General features: G+C 38.5%; 1 protein-coding gene across 1 annotated transcript in view; it reads right to left on the reverse strand.

Moving 5' to 3' along the window:
* The window catches only part of ror2 (receptor tyrosine kinase-like orphan receptor 2), a 51,345-nt gene extending 38,270 nt beyond the window's left edge, over positions 1-13,075 (reverse strand). The window contains exon 1 of the mRNA XM_046375233.1: positions 12,516-13,075. Within this exon, the coding sequence (XP_046231189.1) occupies positions 12,516-12,579 (64 nt within the window). The 5' untranslated portion in view covers positions 12,580-13,075. The remainder of the gene's footprint in view (positions 1-12,515) is intronic.
* Positions 13,076-13,322: the final 247 nt, after the last annotated feature.

Genomic DNA, 13,322 nt, shown 5'->3' on the forward strand with positions numbered 1-13,322 from the left:
AAAAGGAAATGCTGATATTGCATCACAGCTCTATTAATTAATTCATAATATTATAAATTCTATTTATTTTATTTCTGTTTTTCATTATTAACCATTTGTTTCAGGATTAAACATTCTTCAGTAACACTAGCCTGAGTAGTTGTTTTAAAAGTATAGTATGCTTGTTTTGCCACAGGCTTCTCTTAAAAACTACCTCCGGAATGCTGAGACAGATGATACTGGTCTCCCTGACTGCCCTAAGGCTGGTATTTTGTAATGATAAGTCTACCATGTACCAACACATTGTAAGCTATAGGTATTCATTGATTAGGTCAGATTGTGCATTAGCTCTACATCTCACCTACTCTGCAGTAGGACCGAGGCATATTTGTTGATCTATAGCCTAACTAATGTAATGCCACATTGTCACTGCTTACCCAGCAAAAAAATTCACTGCATGTTACTGCTGAAGACAGTTACACAGCTAAAGAAGTATGTACCATAAAAACATGAGAACACATCCTGAAACACTTGAACAGCATAATTGTGAACAGACTCTGACAGACAACACTGTCTTTTGTCTCCAAATACCTTTCAATCCAAAAAGACAACTGCAAGTCACATGCTGTTGTGTGTATATATAAGTTTACTGAGAGGTAGAGCTGAGAAGAGGTAGTGTGCTCCAATCAACCTGATTTCTAGCTCTGTGGTACAATTCAAATTTATGAACACTGAAGCAGGTATCAAGACAGATGGACAGGAAGTGGTACTCCTCCAAATCAGTTAAATCCCAGAGGGCTTGGAAAGATATAAAATATAAAAATGCCATTTGTAAAGCCAGAACAGCTTATTATTCATCATTAATAGAGCAAAACAAGAACAACCCACATTTTCTCTTTAACACTGTAGCCAGGCTGACCAAGAGTCACAGCTCTGCTGAGCCTTGTATTCCTGCAGTTCTTATTAGTGAAGACTTCATGAGTTTCTTCACCAATAAAATCACTAATATTGGAGAAAACATCAATAAAGATGTCCCCACAACAGCCGATATACTGCCATCTTTAGAAACCTCTTTTAGTCCAACTCCATCTCTGGACAGGTTCCTGCCCATAGACCTCCCTGAGCTGACCTCCAGCATTAATAAATCTAACCCAACTACATGTCTCTTAGACCCCATCCCAACTAAGCTCCTCAAGGACGTCTTTCCGCTTCCTTCTTAGATCAGATCAACTTCTCTTTAACAACAGGTCATGTACCACAGGCGTTTAAAACTGCTGTTATCAGACCCTAACTTCACTTGACCCAGACATCTCAGCAAACTATAGGCCGATATCTAACCTCCCATTTTTGTCTAAAATACTTGAAAGAGTGGTTGTAAGTCAGTTAATTAATCACCTACACAGGAACAGTCTGTTTGAAGGGTTTCAGAGCCCATCACAGCGCAGAAACAGCACTGGTTAAAGTTACAAATGACCTTATGGCATCAGACTGTGGGCTTGTCTCCATACTCGTTCTACTGGATCTCAGTGCTGCTTTTAACACTGTAGATCACAGCATTTTGTTACACAGATGAGAACAAGAGACTAGGATCACAGGGACATCACTAGGCTGGTTTAAATCATATTTATCAGATAGATTTCACTTCGTACATATTAATGATGTTTCCTCTTCGCATACAAGGGTTAATCTCGGTGTTCCACAGGGTTCAGTGCTTGGGCCCATCCTGTTCACCTTATACATGCTCCCTCTAGGAAATATTATTCAGAAACATGGCATAAACTTTCATTGTTATGCTGATGACACTCAGCTGTACTTATCTTTAACCCTCTGAAGTCATGTATAATTGTCAGTTGTTGACTATTTTTGATTCTAATTTTATATTTCAACTTAGAATTTTTTTTATCTTGCCATTTTGGAATCATTTTTGATCAGCACAACCTCACAAGTGTGATTTACTGTTGTTTTTTTCATTTTGACATACTGTATTGACACACTGGACCTAAAATCACACAAAACTCTAAAATCCGACTGGGGAAAATGCGCTGAATTAAGTGCGCTCAATGCAGTGGTGTTTACTGCGTCTTCTTGAATAAAATGCGCGCCCCAAACGCGCACCAATCGCGCACCAAACGTGATGGCAATGGTCATGAAAAAAACAGTGCGTATGTTTTTTATCATAACTCGGGTTTTACTTGACATATTAACAAAATTTAAAAACTGGTATGTAGTTTGAAGTGCCCACTTTCGACACACAAAAAACTTGGGATTCAGCGAGGCTGCGTCTTGCAGCTACGTCGTCTTAAAGTGGTCTTGTGATAAGGACGCGCCGGCGCGTCTGTCGACTCCTGAGGTTAAAGCCTGAAGAAACAGAGCCGTTTGCCAGGCTCCAGGCATGTCTTAAGGACATAAAGGACTGGATGACCTTAAATTTTTTATTATTAAATTCAGACAAAACTGAGGTCATTGTTCTAGGCCCCAAACACCTTAGAACTAGAATAGCTGATAATATTCTCTCTCTGGATGTCTTTACTTTGGCCTCCAGTACGACTGTGAGGGACCACCTCCACTTAAAGACTAGACTTAAAACCTTTCTCTTTAGTAGAGCATTTATTTAGCCTCAAAAAAAGTGTGTAGGGCTGGTAGGTAAAGTTACAGTCACTTCTTGATATACAGCCACAGGCAGAATAGGTCTGACTAACTGTTAACCTTTAATCTCTATCATACCTACGGTGCTATAGGCCTATGCTGCCGGGGGACACAAACATGATCCACCAAGCAGTTCCTCCACCTCCCCAATACCACCACCATCTCTGCTCCCCCACCTCCTCTCCTCTTCTTCCTCTCCCCTCATCAGATCAACATATAATGCATTATTTTATGTCACTAACTGTGTGTCCAGTTCTCCTCATAGTTTTGTGTCTCTCCCTTTCTTTCTCTCTCTGTATCATTCTGCAGGTCTCTCTCCATCCAGATGTAGATGTTGAACTTCATCTGGCCCTCCGACAAACCCAGTGACAAACCCAGTGTCTACTGTCAACATCTGCCCATGTCGTTCTTCTATGTAGTGCTATTATACTGTAACTAACTTGAACAACATATCTAAATCTATCTATCTAAAAAACAAATACAGACAATACATAGTCTTTCAGAATTCCAATTATAACAACCTGTCATGTTTTCCTTTGTAATGTATGATGTTTATTGCATGTATGTTTTTCTCTCTCTGTCTCTTTCATCCTCTCTGTCCTGTCCAAGGTTTCTCCCTGTTAAAAGGGAGTTTTTCCTTGCCACTGTCTGCTTGCTCGGGGGTTCAGGCTCTGGGTTTCTGTAAAGCACCTAGAGACAATTTTGATTGTATAAGGTGCTATATAAATAAATGTTATGTATGTATGTTACCTTTACGTTTAACTTTAACATAAAAAAAAGTAGTTTGAGCATTCTGCTTTGGGGTCCAATACTTAGTTGCTTGCTAAAACATAACAAAAAACCTTAATACCCATGAAACCTTGAATAAATGAAGCTCAGTTTGATAGTCACAAAGTCAAAGTTTAAGGTCCATACCTTCAGCTGGAGCAGTAGGTACGGAGGATCCTCCTGCCTAGTCTCACCTCCTAAATTAAAGAAGGGTGATGCAATGCAATTCATAAAAAATTGAGGCTTGTGGTGCTGAATTTATTAACTTAATCCAGTGGTTTTCAAAGTGGGGTCCAAGGCCCCCCAAGGTTTCATGGGGTCCGCAGGAATGGTAATAATAGTTCCATAGTAACACAATGACAGAATGTATGACTATTTCTTCATGGGTTTCAAACACTCTCTATCATAAAACAATTAAGAGCAAGTATGGTAACCACTGCAACTGAACAGCTTTACGACGTAACCACATAACATGAAGGAGATTCTCAGCTGACGATGTACCTTTGATGAAACTTTAGCTGTAAAGTGATTAGTGATTCACTGAACGCTGATGGCGGTAGTCCCCCGCCAGTGCTTCTGCTTAAACCTCAGTCAGAATAGATGCTAATACATCAATGTTCGTCCTATAATATTTGTCTAGAAAGCCATCTAAACCTAAAATTACCTGACTTCGGACCAGTTGTTTGTTGTATTTGTCTCCATCTTCACAGAAACTTGTTATTAACCTAATGTGGGCATATTCCACCCTCTTATTGTATATCTTGTTTAGCTATTAGGTCAAGTCACAAATAAACTGGTTGTTGCTGTAATGTGACAACTCATTTACCATGGTTTTGATCTGAAACTCAAGCTCTTCAATTCTTGTGTTGGTTCCTTTTTTGAAAGCTTACCACACTGTTCTCATTCTCTCTATTGATCTAATTTTATGATTAAAAAGTTTTTATGATAGGTTTCCAGGGCTGCTTTAAAGTGAGGTGTAGCAATTGATTTAGTTTGTACCTATTTAATCATCTTGATATATTTAGCCATTAGACCTCATAATATTATTTACCCTTTAGTTAAATGTGTGCTTGTTAGGAAGGAGCGCCCACCCTTTATCTAATCACCTGAGCTGTTCATACCACATGAAACACTGTCCTAAACAAACTGTAACAAACAAAAGGATCACTAAAAATAATCCATCCCTCCACACCATTTCTACAACCTTCCCCTTTTCAGAAGGATAGTCCAACCTGCTCACAATGTGTGATGTGCACCAATGGGAAATCACTCCATATCCCACTCCTCCCCCCATCTTACATACATATCAATCTCATGTAGGGCTGGGCGATATTAGAAAAAATGATCATACGATTTTTTTTGTTCAAAATGTTCGATAACGATATATAAAACGATATACATGAAATCACTATTTTTTCATTCTTTTTTAATTGGATTGCTGTCTGCGAGAAGTGCTTGCAGCCTGGGAGTTGATAACGAGGATCGATCACTTTCATTAGATTTTTAAACCCGGCTGTTTCGACAGTGCAAATTGGCTGCATGCCTTTTGCGATGAATTGTGTGATGGCATGTGTGATGTCTTTGTGTCGTTTCGATGTTTTTTCATACACCATGGCGCTGGAAAGAGCGGACTGTATGGTTTGTTGATCAGCCTTCCTCTTATTGCTGGTCGAGGGGGCTACCGACCTGGCAGCACTCTGTGTGCTCTAATGGGTGATATTGTTTTAAATGCTGAAATAAGTTGCTGGTGTTTCCTGTTTTAGTAGGGACGTGACTTCTACACATTTTACACAGGACTTTGCTCTGTTGTTTATCCGATTTCAAATAGCCAAAGTACCTCCAGACAGCCGAGCCCTTCTGACCCTTCTTCTCAACGATTTCCTCCTGGGAAGAACTGAGGCTTAAATGCTGTGCAGAACTCTGCCCAGCCGAGTTTTCGCTCATTTTTATACAGTCTTGCCTGTTTGGTTGGAGACACGCCGTAGTGGCTGCAACCACTACGCTATAGAATCTTTGCCGCAAACTTTGATGAGATGCTTCTGTTCTGTTAGCCACCACAGCGGCCCGTGTGTGTATGTTTGTACACACAACCTAATGTGAGTGACGTGGTGGCTCTCTTCAAAAACTGATGGGCTACGTGCGTCAATGTTTAGTTATGATTGGCTGCTCGCGTGCCCGTGAAAACGTTGGAGATTTTTTTTGTGAAGGCGTGCGCTATCGAATGTTATCGAATGTGTCTTAATTTCTAATCGTATTAATTATAAATCGCGATTAAAATCGAAATCGAAAAATCGCCCAAGCCTAATCTCATGTGATTTGTAAATACTACTCAAACATAACTAGAACCGACTTGAATGGCATACTACTTATTGACCAACTCAAAAACTATGTGTTATAAAAATACAAATAATAATAAAAACTATTTAAATAAAAGAAAGAGAAGAAAGAACAATACACATGTCTGTATGTGACATAAACATGATATGCTATATACCACACTAAAGACCTCTGACACTGCAGCTAACACTAAACTATTCTGTGCTCCATGTGAACACATATAATGCAACAACAACAACATTAATGCTGTATTCCCTTTCAAAACTCAGATATCCAATCCAGTCCGATGGGCAATTTGAACCATCTTCTGCTGGCATTTTGGTGAGAGATCACCATCTGCAGCTCTGAATAACTAGATCTGCTCCAGGAGCCTTGCCGAAACGGTATTTTCTGATTTTTTGATTGAAGCACCTCTTTTGAGTGAAGCTCTGCACACTCTACAGCACTTGTCTTAGCCAGTTACTTCAGATGCCCATTCTGATCCACCAGTTCAAATATCCAAGCAATTCTTGTTTTTAAGTTATTTTATTTTTATGGAATATAGCAGAGGCCTTATAAACTCATATGACCTAAAAATCCTTTTCACAAAGGAAAGTTTTAAAATAAGTTCTTTCCTTTTGTCAATTTTCTTCTGATGTTGTGTCTTACTCCCATGGAAAGCATCTGTCACAATTACACTTCAACCAACAACACAATGAAGAAGTAGAGGAACAGTGTTTTACAGACAGCTCATGTCACACTGCTTTTCCCCCAACAAACACTTAGAAGTCTTTTCCTCTGTTTCTGCTTACCAATTCCAGTAATTAGCAGCGTATGCTAGCATTAGGCTCTGTGGTTTTGTTTCAAAAGCAGCAACATAGACACTTACTTTATATTAAACCCTAGCTCTATGATTATTTAAACAACTGATCACCAAGTAAACAGGAAGTTTTACACAAAAAGCCAGAAAACTAATGTGTTTAAGCACACAACTTCTATTAAAGCACTATGTTAACAGTTCATCCTGTCTACAAGTCAACCCACACTAAGCCCTTTGCTTGGGAATGTCTTGCATCTCTCTAATTAGTCTCAGATTTGAGATCATAATTAGTACCAGACCTAAGACATACCAACATAGAGCAGTATGCTTCCTGGCAGTCATTTTTCTCTGTGTTGTCACCTCTAATCAACAAATAGAGTTCAAAAAGCACAGTGTTACTGTTGTTTCCAACATATCATTGTGGCCAGGCACATTCCTTCCCCTGCCACAGTCCATGTTCACTGATGAACTGGCTGGATTGCCTATAAAAGAGTTTCATTCTGCTTTTACGGGAGACTGGAGAGGGTTAACAGCTGGCCTATCTATGGCTACATCCACACTAGTCTGTTTTCGTTTTAATACAGTGTTTTAGAAGGAATCCAATCTGCGTCCACACTAGAGCCCTGATCGCAGGCCCATTCACACATATCATGTGACAATTCACACAATTACTGGGCATGATGATGCAAGCACAACGAATCAGGGGCGATATCAGACTGACAAGGTGCAATCAGAAAGGGACCTTGGGTTTTAACGTCATTGTATCTAAAAAGTTTCGGAAGGTCTCTGTCTACACTAATCCATAACGCCTCTGTAATCAAACAAATATGGGGTCGAGAGTGCATCAAAATTGTTCTGTTTCAGGAGCTCGAAAGATCTGGAGTAGTGTGGACAAACATAACAAAAGTGTTTTGGAATCAAATAAAAACTGAGGAGTGGGAATGTAGCCTATATGATGCTGTCCTAGGCCCACCCAGGTACATTTAAAAGGATGAGGCTAACCAGACAATTAAACCTGACATTTTATTTACTTTGTATTCCCAATGCAAACCCTCCCTCAACTTGGCTGAACAAAATATTTGAAAAGTCTGCTCTCATAGTAAGGGGTGAGACATGATGAATTGTGTCAAGTTTGTCATTCAGTTATATACATTTGCATTTATCAAAAACTATTTTTGAAATACCACACACAGTACCTGGATCTTTTTGAGACTGCATGTTGAGATACAGCTTTGAGTATATCAACAACATAGCACCCTACAGCCTTCCTCACGCAGTTTCACACTTCTTTGAGTGCTTGTCACCAGTCAGCAATTAGCTGCCATTTAGAACAAAGCCCCCACTGTTGCAGTCAGGATAACTAGGCTTTAGCTGTGGAAACCTGTGACGAGGCAACTGAAAAGATATTATTAAAAGTACCACAGGTGAGATTTTGGAGAAAAAACAAACACATTCTGTAATTAATAAATCCATAATCTTAGGCTTCTATTGAAATGGAGGGGCAATACATGTAATGACACGGTACATAACACACACTAATTAGATAACACATTATATAAGACTTCACTACATTTAAATGAGAAATGTCATACTTTTTACTCCACTACAAATTAAAAAGTACCAAACGTTATAAAGTAGTTAAAATCAGCTTCCTCCATTCGGTTACAATATTATACTAACAATAAATGTTTCTTATGAATGAATGCATCTGTAATAATAGTTATTAATAATAGCATTACGATATGTAATGACAATAAAAACACTCAGAGGGGCAGATTATTTGATTATTTGATGCAATATTCGTTGTATTCTAAAACCCAGCCATTTTATTGGCCAAAGTTTCAACTAAGTTATGTTTGTCTGTGGCATGAAATCCTAAATTCACTACCTAGCTACATGCAAGTTCCGTTTGAAAACTAAGGGTGGGTGGGCAAGAAGTGTTCAAGTGTTGTTTTTAATTCTATTTTCAATCTTCTATGATTATGATTATTGTTATCATTATTATTATTATTAAAGATGTTGCAATGGAATTCATGTGTGCTTGGACCCCTAAATAAAGTCTACAGTCCCCAGTGGTAGATGGTGTGCGCAATAAGACCAGATGAAAGCCTGTACTGTGTGCTATGCAACAGTTAATAATCTCTAATGTTTGTGAGTGGAATCTGTGCCTGGCCTGGAGCTAAATAACAAAACAAGTACTTCATATAGTAAATACAAAAACAAAACAGATTCCAACCTGCAGTGGCAGATGTGTTTATCTGGATCTAATTTAATTGGTGCAGCACCTGATTGTGACAGCATAATTAGCATGTTTCTAAAATGGTCACAGGTAAGAAGCATAATACAATCCTAAAAAACTGGTTGGAATGGCTTTGCTTAGAAGGAAGCGACAAAATGCATCATTAAAGGAAAACTAGAGTTTTACAACTTTTTATGGAATACTTAAATAATAATAATACTTAAAAGATCTCTTACAATAGCAGTATCAAAATAGATCCAACAGGACCACTTTATTTGGAGATGAAAAATGTAAGTGAAAGCACACCTCTAATTTCATCATAATCTTTAATTACAAATAAAACTGCAATTAATACAGTAGGTCAAACTTGAATGCATTAATCTGTAACTGTGTTACAGCTGGACTTCCTAGATCATATTTTATGTCTCACTGGAACCTTAAACAACAGATTCCCCTCCCCCCAGCAATACTTTTGATTTGAATCTCTGTTGATTTTGGTGAGTACATTAGGCAATAGGATCAATGATAAGAGCTGAAAAATACTGGATTTGCAAAAGTACCTCCCCCATGCTTCAGTTCTTTGTTTTAAGCTACAATAAACCCATCTCTGGACACAAATGCTTCTGCACACTGTCAACCATCCCTAATGGAAACCACTATCTACATCACTCTTTTGTTTTGTTTTCTCCATACACATTAAAGGTTAAAGTGTTTGAAAAGGCTACAACTGAAAGAAGCGTGAAAAGCCTGATACTACAGAGACTATTTCTTCATGCTCACACCTCAATGGAACACTCATCAGGAGAAATTTTGGGTATTGTGCCTTACTAAACGACAGGGACTGAATCTAGAACCACTGACCTTTAACTTGTTCTAACTCTTGAGCTGCCCCTGTGTAACAGTGAGTGTTTTTTCAGATTCATGATCTGGTTCACTCATTCTTTATCATTGTTCCTCACAGAAATAAGAATCTCACCAATGCTAAACGTCCTAATGTTGTTTAAACAACATTCAGTATATGGTTTTGTTGCTAAATGAACAATGACTCACGGGTGGCCTGGTTTTTCAGTATCCGCAGAAGGTTTTTGGTAAATGTGACCCAAGGGTTAACAGCACTCTCCTCTTTCTAAAGCAAAGGAGGGTCATCTGGCTCCATTACTACCACCAGCAGCTCTGCCTTTCTACTCTAACCCCGACATATTGCTTTAGTCATTAGTAAAAAGCTTCCACCTCACTCACACCTGCTGCCTGGTCTTTCAGGTGTTTCTACTTCTTCCTCCATACAGTGTTTTCACATCATTTCAGTTAACTGATTTATCTATCAAAATTATTTTAACATATTTAATATGCTTCACATGATGACTGCTCAACTGGTATGTAGATTTAGTTATCATTCTAGGACCATGTCCTGGTTGGTGCTGCTGCTTGTTGTATCTATAGTCTGTGTCAGTGTGTATAGTCTGTGTGCTGTGTGCATGATCTGCACAGTCCTTGTGCACTATGTAGAGTCCTGTGCATTACGTACAGTCTTCGATCGGTTTGCACTATGTAAGGTGTTGTATTTAATTTCTTGTATAGCACCTGGTCCCTGGAAGAACACTGTCTCATTTCACTGTTCACTGTTACTGTAAACAGCTGAAATGACAATAAAAACCTCTTGACTTGACTTGAAATCCACTCCAAAGTCCTCTTGGGTCATACAAGACCAAGTCCGCACAATTAAGGGTGCAGGCTATATCAACATTTCATCACTACAAAAGAACCTAACAAATGGTGTTTCACTTCAAACTAAAAATCTGAGTAGAGCATAGTATTATAGAAAGTTTGCACTACTCTGTCATTTGCACAATACCGCAGTACTGTTTAGATAGCTTTATTCTGATGTTTATATCTTTTATTCTGATTGCTTTTTTTATATTTATATGGCGTTGTTTATATATATTTGCATTAGGTATTTCGTTAGGTAATTGGGCTTATACCGGGACCGGGGAAACTAATTTCGTTCCACCTCATGTTTGTACATGTGTGAAGTGACAATAAAGCTCCTTGAACATATCACCAAAAAACAGTTGCTACACATTAGAGCCGAGAGCCAGTAAAATCACAAGTCACAAGCCCTGTGGATCCAGATCTGTTCGGCACTGTGGGTCCCACCCACTTGCTCGGCTCAGTCGGTTACAGACTGATCCAACTGATTTTGATCAGCTGCAGGATTTTTTTCAAACCTGACTGTGTTGGATGGGCGAGTCCCCTGATGACAAATAAAACAGCAATCTATGCTATTTGTTGCAACAGTACATTATAAAGACATTATGAATTGTGCAGTTTTTTATTTTGTATTTATATAGGACTCATACATTAAACAAAAAACCAGACAAGATATTTAATACTATGAATGACTTCATTCAACTATGCTTTAAAGTTTTATGAGATGGTATTTTATTTTATATTATATTCAATAAATGGAAGAGAATTGCTGTTGTAAGACAGGAAAAATAAGACCAAAACCATATGTTGGTGTGCAGTAAAGTCAAATGAGCAATAATACAAAATTATTGTTTATCAACGATGGACCAAGTTGTAATTAATAATAAGTTGTAAAAGTAACCAAATAAATTCTTGTTTTACTTAATTTTTCATTACTGGAAAACATAAAATGGTGATATTGGTTTCAAACATACTGTCAATGCCTTTGGCTTTTTTGGCCTTCATTTTTAACATGAATACAGCCTGTCCTTTAAAGACAAAGGAGAAAAACAAAATAATGGACATATTTACTGATGTGTGAATATCAAAATAATATACCATATAAAGACAACATCTGCCTTATTGTCTTCACTTTGTCTCGTTTTTCTTTTCAAGCACAGACTCCTGAGCCCAACCTCCTATGTCCCTTTTAAGACATACCAAATGGTAAGTCGTCAGAGCCAGGGCTAAAACAGGAAACCTCCACTGCTCTCATCTCCCGCAGGGAGGGAGAGTAAATGAATTAGCATGACTGATAAAGACGCGAGATCACCTCGAGCTATGCATTCAATTATCATGACAACAAAACAGTGGGCCTTTGAGGCTGACACAGGCACCTTTTTTAAAGACGACTAGGGGGTGCAAGGAACACACGAAAACCAGCTGAAAGATTTAAACTGATCACAGAAATTTGGGGGGTTGGGGCATCTGCACAATTTTTCTTAAATTAACAGCACTTAAAGTGGAACTAATACAAAACAAATAATATGCAATTAATTGTTTAAGACTTTTCATATTTTAATTATGAACAGACGGCAGAGGTCTGATCAATTGCCTATCATTATTAGTATTTGGGGCTGCCTTTTCTCACGATGAAGTTATTTTACGCGGTTGCAAGGGATGCCATGTCTTAGTGAAAAGTAATTAAAAATGAATTATGAGACTTTTCTGTAGATGGGATATGTAATGGCCTACCGAGATGTAAACAGGACGATGATATAACTCTGTGCAACTTTTAAACTGCAACAATAAAAGGCCAGGAGAAAACGCTCATTCTATTGTCTAAAATCGTCTAAACGCATTAAGAAAACAGAATCCACGGCAAAGGTTCTTTACCAAGTTTTACAACTGAACGTGAAGGAAGTGAAAATTAAACAAGTTTGCAGCAAATTGATCATATATTACTTTTTTGCTTGAAGACTGGACTACATGTTGTGCAGCGGATCACAACTCTGTTTAATCTGGATTTCTGGGTTTAGCAGCAACATGAAGGACACTTACCGACACATCGCAGATTTGGATAGAAGAAAAGCACCCAGAGCGAACTCTTCAGGAAGATGGTCATAGCGGAAGATTTACAAAAACAAAAATATACTGGAAAGTATCAAAAATGAGACTCAAAAAGTCTTGTTTCCGGGGCTGACGTTCTTCCTCTAGATGTTCTCTTCTTGTTTTCCAAAACAGAAGAAGGGCTCCGTGAAAAAGCGCACTTTCCAGGTCGCGGAGGACTTAGACATGAAGAAACGGCACAGATGCGGGTTCAGAGAAGAAAACGGAGTCACGTTAAAGAACTGCAAAGTCTTTGAGAGACGTCGAACGTCGCGCAGCTCATTCAGGACTGTTGGGTCCAAAGTAGCTTCTGTCCTTGTGTCGAATGGGTTTGGGAAACTGAAGCGTATGAAGCGAGTGCACGCGCGTAACTACACGCACATACACACTTTCTTGTAGAGGGCCCCATCTAGAGACAGAACAAAGGTATCGTAACGGTCAGCCTACCACTGGCGCTGCTAGGCTAGAGATCCAGGCTCTACTGCGGCACAGATTAGGGGCGTTGCTGGACATCTACACACACACATACACATACATACACATATTATAGTTTTCTTTTTTTTTTTTTGAAAGCCTGCTGGACATAAAATGAGCTATACTATTGTTTGCCACACCAATTTCCCTTACTTAGCTCATTATTTACACTGCCATACTCTACTGGTAAAGGTAAAAATGTAGAGATATATCATTATTGTACAAAGATATGTATTTCAATTTACATGGACATTCTCAACAGGTTTTATTATAGAAATGGCATTT

Source organism: Scatophagus argus, chromosome 20 (assembly GCF_020382885.2).
Source record: "Scatophagus argus isolate fScaArg1 chromosome 20, fScaArg1.pri, whole genome shotgun sequence".
In the NCBI taxonomy this organism is placed as follows: domain Eukaryota; kingdom Metazoa; phylum Chordata; class Actinopteri; family Scatophagidae; genus Scatophagus; species Scatophagus argus.